The sequence below is a fragment of the Balaenoptera acutorostrata genome, chromosome 19 (genome assembly GCF_949987535.1).
Source record: "Balaenoptera acutorostrata chromosome 19, mBalAcu1.1, whole genome shotgun sequence".
In the NCBI taxonomy this organism is placed as follows: Eukaryota; Metazoa; Chordata; class Mammalia; order Artiodactyla; family Balaenopteridae; genus Balaenoptera; species Balaenoptera acutorostrata.
In genome coordinates, this window is record NC_080082.1 from 62,217,505 (window position 1) to 62,234,081 (window position 16,577).

A 16,577-nucleotide genomic window follows, 5' to 3' on the forward strand; every position below is an offset into this window, starting at 1 on the left:
CACCAACACTTACCTTTCTCTTTGACTACAGCCATTGTAGGAGTGTGGAGTTGTACCTCATCCTGGGTTTGACTTGCATTTTTCTATTGAAAAATTATGTTAAACATTTTCTTTGTGTGCGTATTGGCTGTTTTTCTTTGTTCTTTGGAGAAATGTCTGTTCAGATCCTTTGCCCATCCTAAAATTGGGTTGTCTTTTTTTGTTGAGTATAAATAAGTTCTTTATATCTTCTAAATGCAGGTGCCTTGTCAGATATTTATGATTGGTGAGTATTTTTTTATTGTTTTGTAGGTTTCCTTTTCACTTTTAGAGGGTAGAAGCTTAAAGGCTGCAGGAGATAATTGAGATTTTGTTTTTAAACTAGGTTCTTATAGCATCCACAATAACAGTCCCAAAATGGATTTTCGTGACTGGGAGGCCTTTAGGTTAATTGTAAGTATTCCTCAGCCTTAACTTTCTGGGATGAAAGGTACTCAGGCCCACTTGGGGGCGCGTTTGTTTCTGCCTGCAGCCTCTGAGAACTGTGTTTGCACAAGTAATCATGTGGATCACGACACCCGTGCTGCTCTCCTTAGACCACGCCCCCTCCACCCATGGCTACTGTTTTCTGACTGCATTCATCTTGTTTTTACATTTCCTGTTTACAAAAGTAATTGTCAATGTAAAAGACACGTTTTGACCAGATAAGAAAGTTTCACTCCCAAAAATCTTGGTGTAGAAGACAGTGTTACCTCATTTGACAGGAAAACCACCTTCCATTAACATCCTTTGGGAAGATGATAGTGTATTGTTGATCCTTTTCCAAATAATATCTGACTAATAAAGTGGAGCTAAGTCTACTTGTTTCTTTTTTGTCCATCCTGGCTTGTTACCAGGATGCATTTAGTAGGAAGAAGTCATGATGTGGATAATGACAAAAATTGAAAATTCAAAAATTAGATGTAGTTTACTTTAAATACAGCACAGCTTACTGATAGGTCTAATTAGCTTCTCTGTTAAAAAGAAACACACCCCCCCAAAAAATCCCCCGTTCATCACTTATTTAAAAAATGTTTATTGGACTCCTAGTATATATTGATGATAACTTCTTTTAAACTGTTTGCTCTCCTTTCTTCATTTTTCCTAACCTCCCCACCCTGTGCCTTAGTCAAGCAGAAATCTGTTCGTTTGTTTTGTGTTTTGGTTCTTTTTGATTCCACATGTAAGAGAAATCATAAGGTATTTGTCTTTCTGTTTGTCACTCACTTCAGATAGCATAATGCCCTTCATGTTGTCACACATGGCAAGTTTTCATTCTTTTTAATGGCTGAATAGTATTACACTATATATATTTAGACATGTCTCAGTTTCTTTATTCATTTATATTCATTGATGGGCACTTAGGTTGTTTACTATTGTAAATAATACTGCGGTGAACAGGGAGGGGGATGCATATATCTTTTTGAGATAGTGTTTTCATTTTCATCATATAAATACCCAGAAATGGAATTGCTGGATATTACGTTAGTTCTATTTATTTGAAGAACATCTGTACTGTTTTTCGTAGTGTCTGCACTAACAGAACACAAGGATTCCCTTTTCTCCACATCCTTGCCAACACTTAACTTGTCTTATATTTATATCTATATTAAAGCCATTCTAAGAATTGTGAGGTGATATCTCATTGTGGTTTTAATTTTTATTCCCCTGATGATGATGATGTTGAACATCTTTTCATGTATCTGTTGACCATCTGTATGATTTCTTTGGAAGAAAATCTATTCGGATCTTCTGCCCATTTTGTTTTTTAATCAGAATTTTTGTTGTTTTTGTTGTTGAGCTGTGAGATCTTTATGTAATTTAGATTTTAAGCCCCTTAAATATGATTTGTAAATATTTTCTCCCAACCCATATGTTGCCTTTGCATTTTGTTGATAGATTCCATTCTTGTGCACAAACTTTTTAGATTGATGTAGACCTACTTGTTTATTTTTGTTTCTTTTGCTTTTACTTTTCATTTCAGATTCAAAAAATCATTGACAAGATAGCAAGGAGCTTACTATGCTTTCTTCTAGGTTTTTTTTTCAGGTATTGCATTCAAGTCTTTACTGTGTTTTGAGTTAATTTATGCATATGGTATAAGATAGTGGTCCAGTTTCATTCTTTTGTATGTGCCTTTCAGTTTTCTCAATACTAATTATTGATGACACTGTCCTTTCCCCCTTGTATATTTTTGGCTCCTTTGTTGTAAATTTATTGATTGCATATGTGTGGGTTTATTTCTGGGCTTTCTAGTCTCTTCCACTGACTTACATCTGTTTTAAGGCCAGTAGCATACTCTTTTAGTTTCCATTCTTTGTAACATCGTTTGAAATTAGGGAATGTGATGCCTTCACCTTTTTTATTCTTTCTGAAGATTGCTTTGGCTATTTGGTGTCTTTCTGGTTCCACACAAATTTTAGGATTATTTGTTCTAGTGCATGTTTTTGCATGCAGAGAAGTTTTTGGCTCATTTGTGTAACTACCAGGTAGTGCGACAGCTAGATCATATTTAAGATTGTAAGAAACCGCAAACTCTTCCAAACTAGCTGTACCATTTAGCATTCCCATCAGCAATGAATGAGTTTTTGCTGCTCTGCATCATTTCTAATATTTGATGTTTTCAGTGTTCTGTATTTTGGCCACTGTCATTGGTGTTTAGTTTTAACACACATTTTCCTCAAGTCTATGTCATTTTTAACTTTTTCTTACTAAGTTTTAGTCACAGGTTACCATTCAATTGATTTGCTGTAGTTTTCTATAAGGAAGTTTTGATTTCTATTTTAATTACAATTTTTTTTTTGCTGCAAATAATTGTTTTGCTGAAGGTTTTACTTTCATTTTAGGTTCGTAGGATTTGCTGGCAAAATAACCACTCTTACACTCAGGTAAACAAGAATTCAGAGAGTTCACTGAATTAAAAGATTACAGTATACTAATTAAGAAAAGAATAGTATAACTAACTAAGAAAGTATAGTAAAGACAGAGGTTTATTACATCATGGAATTGGGGAAGCACCTACATCCAGATCCAAGTAGCACTGGGAAGTCCCTTCAACAGCAATCTGGAGTCCCAGTTGGGAAGGCCCCGGGCAGTGCATCTACCCCACGGGTGAGACTTGTTTCCTACTGGAATGATTCCTGCTTTTAGCATCAGGCCATAGGCTAACAACAGTCAGTCAGCCTACCTGCAGATTTGCAGCTCTGGTTATTGTCATAAATGCCTTGGTCTTAACTCATAAGTCTTGGAGTGTTCTCTGATCCCCGGGGGCTGGCCAGGCCCTCAGGGTGCAAGAAGGCCCCAGACTTATTCCTTGATTTACAAGGTGTGCTGCCTGCAGGTAGCTCAGCAGTTCAGCATGTAGCCAGCTTTTAGGGTCATTGCCCGGTCAGAGAGGCCTAGTGCTGCCTCTGAAGCCTGAACAAGACTACTTTACTAGCTTCCCCAACATTAATTTATTCTAATAATTATTCTCCCTGTGTAGATTCTTCATGTACATCTTGGGATGCTGATATTTCAGTATCTCATTCTATTTAAGGAAATGTAGGTAATTTTTTTATACTCCATGGTTTCCTCATTATTACTGCTTCTAACAATGTTTCTCAGAAATTTTCTTATGTTCCTTGAATTACATATTTCAATGAAGCCTCTTTTGTTCCCTGTCCTCTCTTTCTTTCAACTAAATTTCATCAAAAGTGACCTGGTCCTTGTTGATATACAACCTATTATTGTCCTGTTCTTCAGGCTGTTAATTGGCTGCTTATGCTGTCGACCACATCTCTGCACATAGAACTCTGCCATGGATTAGCATGGCTCTGCCAGAATTGCTTCTGTGGTTAAACCCTGCTGTGAACAACACTTGTCCATACAAGTCATTCTTTCCTCTAGGTTGTTCAGTAATGCCCCTTAGGGTTTTCTGTTGCTGTTCCAGAAGTCAAAATTCATTACTTTCTGTTACATGCATATTAATTCCTATTGATAAGAGTAAGTATATCTTTAGTGAGAGCACTTGTCATCTGACGTCTGTTATATGTTTGGGATTCTAATGTTAAAAGATCCAAAGATATGATTTCAAATACTTTAAAAAATTCCAGCAGAAGAGATGTTACTTTTACATAACAAAGCTGTTTGCACTAAAAAACTTCATGCTAAAATTGATATTGTTTTTAAAATGTATAGTTTAAAGTTATTCTTACCAAATATAATCACATCCACAAAGAGTTTGAACCTTGGCAAAAGCCTCCTGCTAGCTTTGTTTCCACCAGTCAACCTCTGTCGCCCCTGCCAAGAGATCATCATCCAGCAGCCATGATCATCCTCCATTGCTGTACCCTTGAGAGGGTTTTATTGCATCCACATGTGTTCACACAGAGTGAATTCATTCATTCTCCAGGTTTTGCTTTTAGGTCCTGCAAAGAACATTCTTGTACATATCTTCCGGAACAAGTAATGTATGCCTAGGAATGGAATTTCTGGGATACTCAGCTTGATCATGTTTAGAGCAAGTACTGGAATAGATGTAAACCTACAGTCTTCCCATAACAGCACTCTCTGCCTTCCTACTATCTTCCACATTTCCTTCATACCAACAATATAGTTTCCATAGAATGAGTCATGTGTATGTTTCTTGCTACGGCAGTTCTTCTTTTCCCAAGGTTAGGCTTTCATCTGCTGCAGCACAGTCCTCTTCCCATAAATTTGCAAGCACAAGCAGTGCTCCCACATTGCCCACTACTTTCACTCTTGCTTTGTTAAATCCCAGTCCTGGCCTTCCCTCAGATTTTTGTGGACCTAAGTGAACTCTATTGGTACTTCTTAGTACTGTATTAATATTTAGCACTTGGGCTCCCCAGTTCCCGTAAGACCCCACCCCTCCCCATACCCCACACACTGCATAAGGAAGGACCCCTACTTGCACACAGTACAGTTTGCTCAGATCAGCAACTCGGTCTGGTCACTGTGTACATCAACACGTGCTGGACGTGACTCCTATCATTATCTGGGAATGGCAGGACAGTCACAGTAGAAGTGACACAGCTCACTGCCCGTATCTTCCTTGAAACATTTCTTTCTAAGATACGGGTTATTTCCTTCAAATTTTCTTAAAATCTGTACTGCCTGGATGGACGATGCTGCTTAATACCTATGAACATGTCATGTTACTCTGCACACCCAGGTTCAAACTGTCTCTTGAATTTGCTTTCTGTGTGAGTTAGAGATAGATGCGTGTTTCTATATGAAAAACTGTGATGCTTTACCTCAAGAATAATTAAATAATTAATGCTGTTATAGGGCTTGAAATATTGCATGGCAGACAGTAAGGACTGTAAAGTTACCTTTAGTTAACTAGATGTATCATTTTTTGGTCATGGTTATTATGAAATTGACCTTAGCCTACATTATATTTTGGCTGTTGTCTTTTTCTAATTATTTTCCATATAGATGTTCTCTTTTCCATATAGATGTTCTCTCTGACCTTAAGATAACAATTTTCAAAGCATACATTATATACCATATGTATATATATATTTTTTGCCATACAAGTGTACAATTAAATGACACTCCACAGTTAGGTAGTTGAACTATGTAGAACCGCAGGCATGACATCATGATTGAGATTTCAGACCATTTTTCCCTAATTCTTAAACTTTATACATACGTTTACCTGAATCTGATATTTCAAAATTCAGTGCTTATCAAGATATTATTTTTCCTATTGTGTGTTCCTTCTGAAATGAAAATTATTTTTTTTTGTTGGTATTTACCGGAGAATCTTTTAGAATTCCAGAGGCTTATTATTTTGTGTAAACGTGGTTATTTATTACCTTACCTGCTTGATTTATCATGGGTTATGTAAATGCTTTATCAGTTATTATTGTGATATACAGATTTTAAAAAATATTTTTTTCTTACATCATACTCACATGTGATTAACATTATTATAAAGGTTAAGGATTAGGGAAGACAGTCACATTATTATAAAGCTTAAGGATTAGGGAAGACAGTCTCAAATCTCAAGGATGATTTCATGCCTGGATTTTTATAAGCCAGTACATAGGTAAACGTTCTAACTATGGACTATCATTTAGTTATCCAGATACATTGCAAAATATATATGTAGTATGTAGTGTATGGTTGAAATTCTATTATCTAAGATCAGAGAAAACAGTAATATGGGAAAATATATAAAAAGAAAATTATATAACAATAGTGTCTGAAGACCATGTTTGAGAAAACTGTTCATTGTATATGATTTTTTATGTAATTATCTAAGCTATTTTCCAACTCAATTTAATAGGAAGCCATTCTGCTAGACTTGCAATCAAGGAGTTATCACCAAGAGAAGACACTGATAAAGGAGAATTATGCCATATAGTGGTACTGGAAAGAAATGAAAGTCATGGCATCAAGGATTTTGACCTCAAGAAGTCTGTGCAGATGTGCAGGAGTGTGAGAGTGAGTGGGGATATGATGCAAGAGATTATGAAGAAGTGCTTTTGACCCATAACAAAAATCTCAGAAGATCAAGATAATAAATCCTTAATTAACTTTCCTCAGAGTGTTTCTGTAAGAAGTAATGCATGTGAATATTTCACGCATGACAAGCCATTCGTAAGAAGTTCGTTAACAACGAAAAAAATAACATCAGCGTTGCTGGAAACAGAGATCTCAAGTGTTTGGAAAGTAGACCTGGAGTGAGGCTGCAGGCCCAGGCGGCTCAGCTGCAGAGATTTCCAGCTGAGGAGAAAATGTATGCATGCGGTCAAGTTGAGAAGCCAGTCAGCAGTGGTTCCTCAGTTTCACCACTTCACAGAATTGCTCCTAGTGTGGAAAACACTTTGTCACCTGCACAACACAGGAGAACACACACTCGAGAAAAATCTTACAACTGTAATGACTGTGGGAAGGCTTTTAGCAAAAGCTCAAACCTCAGGAATCACAGGAGAATTCATTCTGGACAGAAACCTTACAGATGTAGTGAGTGTGGCAAAGCCTTTAACCACCAGTCACACCTCACAACACATCAGAGAGTGCATACAGGAGAGAAGCCTTACAAATGTCATGAGTGTGGCAAAGCCTGTGCTGAGCAGTCAAGCTTTAACAGACATAAGAGAATCCATACCGGACAGAAATCATACAGATGTCTTAGTGTGGCAAAGCCTTTACAGTGCACTCGTATCTTACTCAGCATGAGAGAGTCCACACTAGAGAGGAACCACACAGATGTCACGAGTGTGGCGAGCATTTCACGCAGCGTTCAAGCCTTATAGCACACCAGAGGATTCATACAGGAGAAAAGCCTTTTACATGTAATCAATGTGATAAGGCTTTCATTGAACGGTCACAACTTTGGGGTCATGAGAGAACTCACACTGGAGAGAAACTTTACGAATGTGATGAGTGTGTCAAAGCCCTTACAAGACATTCATATCTTATTCAACATAAAACAATCCACACTGGAGAAAATCCTTACCAATGTAATATGTGTTGCAAAGCTTATACTCAATTTGCAAGCCTCACCAGGCATCTCAAAATACATACTGAAAACAAACATAAGCCTCACATAAGTGGCAATGCTTTGGTCCAAAAGCTCAAGGTTTAGGGGTCACCAGAGATTTTAAAAGTAGAAACTTTAAGAATAAAGCAATTCAGACAAAATCTGTGCATGTATTCAAGCCTTACTTAACATATGGGAGTCTATCAGGGAGAAAGAAGACATACAGATGGCCAGCAGACACATGAAAAGATGCTCACCGTCACTGATCATCAGGGAAGTGTAAATCAAAAGCGCAATGAGGGGGCTTCCCTGGTGGTACAGTGGTTAAGAATCCGCCTGCCAATGCAGGGGGCACGGGTTCAAGCCCTGGTCCAGGAAGATCCCACCTGCCATGGAGCAGCTAAGCCTGTGTGCCACAACTACTGAGCCTGCGCTCTAGAGCCTGTGAGCCACAACTACTGAAGCCCGGGTGCCTAGAGCCCGTGCTCTGCATCAAGAGAAGCCACCATGATGAGAAGCCCACGTGCCGCCACAAAGAGTAGCCCCCGCTCTCTAGCACCTAGAGGAAACCCGTGTGCAGCAGCGAACACCCAATGCAGCTAAAAATTAAATAAATGAATAAAATTTTAAAAAATCATATAAAAAAAGCTCAATGAGGTACCACCTCACACCTGTTTACAATGGCTATCATCAGAAAGACAAGCATTGGCAATGGTGTGGAGAAAAGGGAACCCTGTCCACTATTGCTGGGATTGTAAGTTGGTGCAACATTTACGGAAAACATTACTGAAGTTCCTCAAAAATTAAAACAGATGAACCAGGTATTGCACTTTGAAGTATTTACTGGCAGAAAAGAAAAACAATAATTTGAGAAAATATAGGCATTTGAATATTCATTGTAACATTATTTCCAGTAGCCAAGATAGAGAAGCAGCCTAGGTGTCCATCAATAGATGAACGCTTAGAGGAGATGTTGTATGTCCATGCCGCACAGTGGAATATCAGTCACCCTTAAGAAAAGAAGTCCAGCCATTTGCAACAAAATGGATGGATCTAGAGGATTTTATGCGAAGAGACGTAAGTCAGGTGTAGAAAAACAAATACTGCACGATCTCACTTGTAAGTGGAATCAAAGAAGTAAAAGCACAAGACAAGGAAAACAGATTCACAGATAAAGAACAAATGTGTGGTTGTTGCCAGAAGGAAGGGCGGTGCAGCAGCAGGTAAAATAGGTGAAGGAGATTAAGAGGCACAAACCTCTATATAATAAGTCATGGGGATGTAATATCCAGCATAAGGAATGTGTTTAGAAGTAGTATGGTAGTAGCTCTGAGGAAAGATGGCTACTCATTGTGATCATTTCATAAAGTATGCAAATGTTACCTCATGTAGTACAGCCAATACTAATACTGTTGTATATCAATTATATTTCAATAAAAAGAGACTCCATCATAGAGAGAAACCATACAAAACTTATGTGGAAAAGCCTGTAACTAGGGCTCATGCCTTACCTTATATCAGAATATACATCTTTGAGAGAAACCAAACAAATGTCATGTATAACTGCATAGCAGGGTGATAGTTGGAAATAATATTATAATACATGTTAGTGCAGCTTCTATCAGAAATAATTTGTCCCTTCTTTGTTCACACAAAATACATCCAACCTTGTATGTTAAGGATAGAAGAAAAAGGAGAAAAAGTTCTACCAAAACATGACTTGAGTCACACATGAGGATTTCATAAGTTTCACGAGATTCCTCTTGAATCAGAGTCCTATATGGAGTCCTCATCACTCATAACACATTATGCTGAAACAGAGAAAGAAAACTTAAATAAATCCTACCATTTATTGAAGAAAAAGGAGGTACCCAGTCGTCTTTGGTCCACAGCAAATGTGCAGTTTTGCTGAGCAGATGTTCTCAGGTCCCTATTCCATACAGCCAGGAATGGGAAATGATCTTTTCTGGACTCCATCTTTTCCCCTGAGAATGGATATCCAATATTTTGTGTTTTGTTGTTCTTCACTTAACCTAGTAACACCCAACAGAGTATTTATTACAAACTATGCCTTCCTTGAGCAATAAGCACTTTTCCCCAGTACCTTCCCAGGACCTTTAGCCCATGTGCCACAACTACTGAAGCCCACATGCCCTAGAGCCCGTTCTCTGCAACGGGAGAAGCCACCGCAATGAGAAGCCTGCGCACCACAACGAGGAGTGGCCCCCGCTCGCCACAACTAGAGAAAGCCCACGGACAGCAACAAGGACCCAATGCAGCCAAATAAATAAATAAATAAATAAATAAACTTATTAAAGAAAAAAATACTACAGTGAGATATCACCTCACACCCCTTAGAAGGGCTATCATCAAAAAGCCAAGCGATAACAAGTATTGAGCAGAATGTGGGAAAGAAAAAGGATCACTAGTGCACTGCTGGGAAGAATGAAAACTGTTGCAGCCACTATGGAAAACAGTATATAATTTCCTCAAAATATTAAAGAAAAAAAAAACTATCAAATAATGCAGCAATTCCACTGCTAGGTATATATCGGACAAAATAAAATCACTGTCTTAAAAAGATATCTGCACTCCCATATTCATTATAGCAGTATTCACTATAGCCAGCTCATAGAAACAACCTAAAGTGTCCAAGAGATGAATGGATTAAAAAAAATCTAGCAGACACACACAATGCAATATTATTCAGCCACAGAAGAGAAGGAAATTCTGTTATTTGTACCAACATGGACAGACGTTGAGAGTATATGCTCAGTAAAATAAGTCAGACATAAAAAGTAATACTGAATGATCTCACTTATATGTGGAATATACATATATAGAAGAACGAAAGAGACAAAAACTAACAGAAGTAGAAGAAAAAAGTATATTAGAGATAAATGAAACAAAAACTACAGAAAACCACAACCCTACAATATGGTGGTTTGAAAAGGACGAAAACACTGACAAACACCTAGATTTACTCACAAAGAGAACACTCAAACTACTGAAATCAGGAATGAAAGAGGGGACATCAGAAATGATTCTACAGAAATCAAAATAATTCTAAGAATACTAAGAACTATTCTTTACCTAAATGTTGGATAACCCAGAAGAAATGGATACTCTCCTAGAAAATATAACCTCTCAAGACTGACTCATGAATAAATAAAAAAATGTGAACAGACCTATTCCTATTAAGGAGATTGAAATCACTAATCGAAAACCATACAACAAAGAAAAGCCAGATAGCTTCACTGCAGAATTCTTCTCAACATTTAAAAACAATTAAGACCAATCTTACTTTCACTCTTCAAAACAACTGAAGGAAAGGGAACAGTTCTAAACTCCCTCTATGAGGCCAGAGTTACTCCAATAACAAAGCCAGACAAAAACACTACAAGAAAACCAGAGGCTACAATCTCTAATGAATAATGATGCAAAAATCATCAATAAAATAATAGTAAACTGAAACCAACAGCACATTAAAAGGATTATATGCTGTGACTAACAGGGATATATTTTTGAAATATAAGGATGGTTCAACATATGAAAATCTTTTGATGTAAAACAGCACATTAACACAATGACGGGAAGAAAACTACATGATCATTTCTACTGAAAAGCATTTGACAAGCATTTCATGATAAAAACACTCGGTAAACTAGAAATAAAAAAAATACTACCTCAACATAATAAAGGCCATATATTAACAGCCCACAGCTACCATCACACTTGATGGGGAATGACTTAAAGCTTTTCCTCTAAGATCAGGCACAAGACGAGGATAGCTCCTTTCACTGTTTCTAAAAACATCACTGAAAGTCCTAGCAAGGACACATAGGCAGAAATATAGATAGAAGGTATCCAAATAGAAAAAGGAAGAAGAATTTTTTGTTTACAACCTACATGATCTAATGTGTAGAAAAAACTGAAGATTCCACAAAAAAAAAATCCTGCTGGAACTAATGAATGAATTCAGAAAAATTAGAAAAATAAAATATGTAGGTATAACCTTATCCAAGGAGGAAAACATTTTTACACTATAACCTAAAAACACTGCTGAAAAATATTAGAAAAGATACCAATAACTGCAAATATATCCCGAGTTCATGGATCGGTAGGCAGTACTGTCAAGATGTCAATACTACCCAAAGTGATCAATAGATTCAACACAATTCTTAGCAAAATCCCAACAGCGTTTCTTGAAGAAATAGATAAATCCATCCTAAGATTTATATGCAATCTAAAGACCCTCATAGCAAAAACAAGTTTGAAAATAATAAAGTTGGAGGTCACACAATTATTTCAAAATTATCACAAAGCTAAACTAATCAAAGTGGCAGAGTACTGGCATGAAGACAGAGAGACCCGTGGAACAGAACAGATGTCAGAAATGAACTCTTGTGTATATGGTCAAATGATGTTCCCCAAGGTGTCAGTACCACTCCATGGGGGAAGGTCAGTCTACTGAACTATGCTGAGAGGAGAGGAGATCAAGGTGGTGGCGTAGAAGGATGTGGAGCTCATCTTCTCCCACAAATACATCAAAAATAATCTCCACGTGGAACAATGCTCCCAGAATACTTACTGAAAGCTGGCAGAAGATCTCATACAACGAGAACTGCAAGAAAGATCCCCACTTAACTGGTTAGGACAAAAGGGGAAGAAAGGAATCAGCATGGGAACTGCACCCCTGGGAGGGAGCTCTGAAGGAAGAAAGGTTCCCACACCCCGGGAAACTCCTCGACTGGCTGAGAGGTCCACCAGGACAGGGAGGGGAGCTTTTGACGCTAGAGAGGAGAGTGCAGGAGCTGGCTTGTGGCCAGGTAGGGTAGGGAGAGAGCAGCACAGCCAGTCCTTGCCATGCTGCTGCATTTCCCAGCCCAAGATGTGTGCCTCCCGGCGTGCGCAGCAACTGGGTGCTGAAACTCAGGCCTCGGCGACATACTCGGGGAGAGGATTCAGTTTTGCTGTGCAGAGATGGCCCAAAGGTCCTGGAGTGTGGTCTGGGCCACAGCTGGGGTTGTGTGCAGGACAGAGTGCAGGTCTGCAATAGGAGCCCACTACCAGTGCACAAAGGGAGGGGCGTGGGTCTGCTATAGCAGCCTCATTGTCAGGGTGCTCAGAGGGGCACAGCTCTGGCCGTCGCAGGCTTTGGGAGTGTGCACAGGTGGCAGGTTTGGGGAGCGCGCACGTGTCACTGGAGGGGCGTCTGACCCGGTTATTGGCGCTCTGGCAGCAGCGTTGAGTTGGGGAATGGCACCAGCAGCAGCGGACCTTGTGGGCTCACACACGCGGAGCTGGGGCTGAATCTGAGCCTATTACCAGCGCTCCTGCAGTGCAGGCGGGTGTGAGGGCAGCACCAGCAACCTGGACCTTGTGGGCACACACACGCGGAGCTGGGGCTGAATCTGAGCCTATTACCAGCGCTCCTGCAGTGCAGGTGGGTGTGAAGGCAGCACCAGCAACCTGGACCTTGTGGGCTCACACACGCGGAGCTGGGGCTGAATCTGAGCCTATTACCAGCGCTCCTGCAGTGCAGGTGGGTGTGAAGGCAGCACCAGCAACCTGGACCTTGTGGGCGCACACACGCGGAGCTGGGGCTGAATCTGAGCCTATTACCAGCGCTCCTGCAGTGCAGGTGGGTGTGAAGGCAGCACAGCAACCTGGACCTTGTGGGCGCACACACGCGGAGCTGGGGCTGAATCTGAGCCTATTACCAGCGCTCCTGCAGTGCAGGTGGGTGTGAAGGCAGCACCAGCAACCTGGACCTTGTGGGCTCACACACGCGGAGCTGGGGCTGAATCTGAGCCTATTACCAGCGCTCCTGCAGTGCAGGTGGGTGTGAAGGCAGCACCAGCAACCTGGACCTTGTGGGCGCACACACGCGGAGCTGGGGCTGAATCTGAGCCTATTACCAGCGCTCCTGCAGTGCAGGTGGGTGTGAAGGCAGCACCAGCAACCTGGACCTTGTGGGCGCACACACGCGGAGCTGGGGCTGAATCTGAGCCTATTACCAGCGCTCCTGCAGTGCAGGCGGGTGTGAGGGCAGCACCAGCAACCTGGACCTTGTGGGCGCACACACGCGGAGCTGGGGCTGAATCTGAGCCTATTACCAGCGCTCCTGCAGTGCAGGTGGGTGTGAGGGCAGCACCAGCAACCTGGACCTTGTGGGCGCACACACGCGGAGCTGGGGCTGAATCTGAGCCTATTACCAGCGCTCCTGCAGTGCAGGTGGGTGTGAAGGCAGCACCAGCAACCTGGACCTTGTGGGCGCACACACGCGGAGCTGGGGCTGAATCTGAGCCTATTACCAGCGCTCCTGCAGTGCAGGTGGGTGTGAAGGCAGCACAGCAACCTGGACCTTGTGGGCTCACACACGCGGAGCTGGGGCTGAATCTGAGCCTATTACCAGCGCTCCTGCAGTGCAGGTGGGTGTGAAGGCAGCACAGCAACCTGGACCTTGTGGGCTCACACACGCGGAGCTGGGGCTGAATCTGAGCCTATTACCAGCGCTCCTGCAGTGCAGGTGGGTGTGAAGGCAGCACCAGCAACCTGGACCTTGTGGGCGCACACACGCGGAGCTGGGGCTGAATCTGAGCCTATTACCAGCGCTCCTGCAGTGCAGGTGGGTGTGAAGGCAGCACAGCAACCTGGACCTTGTGGGCGCACACACGCGGAGCTGGGGCTGAATCTGAGCCTATTACCAGCGCTCCTGCAGTGCAGGTGGGTGTGAAGGCAGCACCAGCAACCTGGACCTTGTGGGCGCACACACGCGGAGCTGGGGCTGAATCTGAGCCTATTACCAGCGCTCCTGCAGTGCAGGCGGGTGTGAGGGCAGCACAGCAACCTGGACCTTGTGGGCTCACACACCGGGTAGCAGGCGGTGTCACAGAGTCACACATCCCAGTGGAGAGCTACTGGGGAGGAATACATCATAGCTCCTTTCCCAGCAGGGCGATCCGGTCCTGCCTGCCTCACGTCACAGCTTAGAATTGGACCTGGGGGCTTCTACCCCAACCAGTACTCCAACTACAGGGCTGTTACAACCACCGAGCAAAGAAGAGGCCCTGCCAAACATCCACTGCAGGCTCTGGTCACCACAACAACAAACGTACCACCTATCAAGAGGACGATGGCCAGCACACCCTGACGAAAGATGTGGCAAGCGTCCATACCAAAATAGCCCTTGCACCAAAAATTTTGGACTCACACACACAGTCTATTCAGGGATGCTCCCGCATAAAAGCAGCCCTTCAACAGTAGATAACTGTTGCTCCTAAATTCATAGAGAAATATAAATAAAATGAAAAAGCAGAGGAATACTTCCAATTAGAAGAACAAGATAAATCTCCTGAAACAACAAAAAATTAAACAGACCTCTTCAGTCTGTAAGCCCCAAGTTCACAAAGGAGGTAATAAAAATGCTGAAGGTATTAAGAAAGACTATCAAATAGAAATGCAGATCATTGTAGCAAGGAACTAGAAAACATAAAGAGGAGCCAAACAAAACTAGAAAACTCAATTGCCAAGATAAAAACCGAACTAAAGGTAATGAATAAGGAGACTAAATAAGGCAGAAGAACAAATAAGTGATCTGGAAGACAGAGTAACAGAAATCACACAGTGAGGAGAGCTGAGAGACCTACACCAAGACATATTAAAATGGCAAAAGTTAAAGAGAGGATTCTAAAGGCATCAAGAGAAAAACAAAGTCAGTTACAAGGGAACCCCCATAAAGCTATCAGCTGAGTTCTCTACAGAAACTCTTGCAGACCAGAAGGTAGTGGCAAGATATATTCAAAGTCCTGAAAAGGACAAACCTGCAACCTAGAATACTCTACCCAGCAAGATTATCATTTAGAATAGAAAAAGAGGTAAAGAATTTTTTAGACAAGCAAAAACTAAAAAAATACAGCAATCCTAAACCCACCCTAAAAGAAATATTGAAAAGATCTTCTCTAAATGGAAAAGCAAGAATCTATAGGAAAGGGAAAAATCACAATACAAAAGGCAAATATATAAAAGGATTGAAAATCACATAAATGAGCCAATTCATAGATTAAAAAACAATCAAAAAATTTTATGAAAGCAATTCTAACTACAATGAACAGCAAAAGGATAAACATGAAGATGTAAAATAGGACATCAAAATCACAAAATGTGAGGGTTAACATACTTGAAAACCAGGGTAACCACAAATCAAAAACACAATAGAGTCACAAAAACCCAAAAGAAAGGAACTCAAGCATAATGCAAAAGAAAACTATCAAACCACAAAAGTAAAAACAAAAAAGGAACACAGAAGAAATACAAAATTAACTGGAAAACAAGGTTTAAAATGGCAGTAAGTACATACTTAATCAATAATTACTTCAAACGTCAATGGACTAAATGCTCCAGTCAAAAGACACATAGTGGCAGATCACAAAATAAAACAAGAACCTACAATATGCTGCCTACAAGAGACCCACTTTAGGGCAAATAACACATACAGATTGAAAGTGAGGGCATGGAAAAAGATATTTCACACAAATGGAAATGACAGGAAAGTGGGGGTAGCAATACTCGTATCAGACAAAATAAACTTTAAAACAAAGGCCATAGAAACAAAGAAGGACACTATACCATGATAAAAGGATCACTACAAGAAGAGGACATTACACTTATTAACGTATACGCACCCAATATAGGAGCACCTAAATACATAAAACAAATACTAACAGACATAAAGGGAGGAATTGAAGGGAATACAATAATAATAAGATGCTTTAATACCCCACTAATATTAATGGACAGATCTTCCAGACAGAAAAACAATAAGGCAACAAAGATCCTAAATGACATGATAGAACAGTTAGGCTTAATTGATAACTACAGGATATTACATCCAAAAAACCCAGAATACACATTCTTTTCAAGCGCAGATGGAATATTCTCTACGATACACCACATACAAGGACAAAAAGTAAATCTCAACAAACTAAAACGGATAGAAATTATTTCAAGCGCCTTTTCTGACCACAACAGCATGAAACTAGAAATCACAGAAAGAGAA

At 40.6% G+C, this 16,577-nt stretch overlaps 3 protein-coding genes across 6 annotated transcripts in view; 1 reads left to right on the plus strand and 2 right to left on the minus strand.

Moving 5' to 3' along the window:
* Positions 1–6,759, plus strand: part of LOC103014927 (zinc finger protein 677-like) — a 38,513-nt gene extending 31,754 nt beyond the window's left edge. The window contains exon 3 of one of the 2 annotated variants that reach the window (XM_057533662.1): positions 6,317–6,759. In XM_057533662.1, the coding sequence (XP_057389645.1) occupies positions 6,317–6,519 (203 nt within the window). In that variant the 3' untranslated portion in view covers positions 6,520–6,759. The remainder of the gene's footprint in view (positions 1–6,316) is intronic. The other variant, XM_057533661.1, reaches the window with a different exon arrangement.
* Positions 1–16,577, minus strand: part of LOC114235400 (zinc finger protein 665-like) — a 427,904-nt gene that overhangs the window by 351,393 nt on the left and 59,934 nt on the right. The window lies entirely within an intron of this gene.
* The window catches only part of LOC103012027 (KRAB domain-containing protein 5-like), a 69,703-nt gene that overhangs the window by 28,619 nt on the left and 24,507 nt on the right, over positions 1–16,577 (minus strand). The window contains exons 4-5 of one of the 3 annotated variants that reach the window (XR_009006023.1): positions 9,363–9,549; positions 2,919–4,427 (exon numbers count right to left, since the gene is read on the minus strand). Coding sequence is in view for 1 of the 3 variants with exons in the window: in XM_057533663.1 (XP_057389646.1) it covers positions 9,363–9,501 (139 nt within the window). In the remaining 2 variants the exon portion in view is untranslated. Of the gene's footprint in view, positions 1–2,918; positions 4,428–6,760; positions 9,328–9,362; positions 9,550–16,577 lie in introns of those variants that run through there. The other 2 variants (XM_057533663.1, XR_009006024.1) reach the window with 2 other exon arrangements.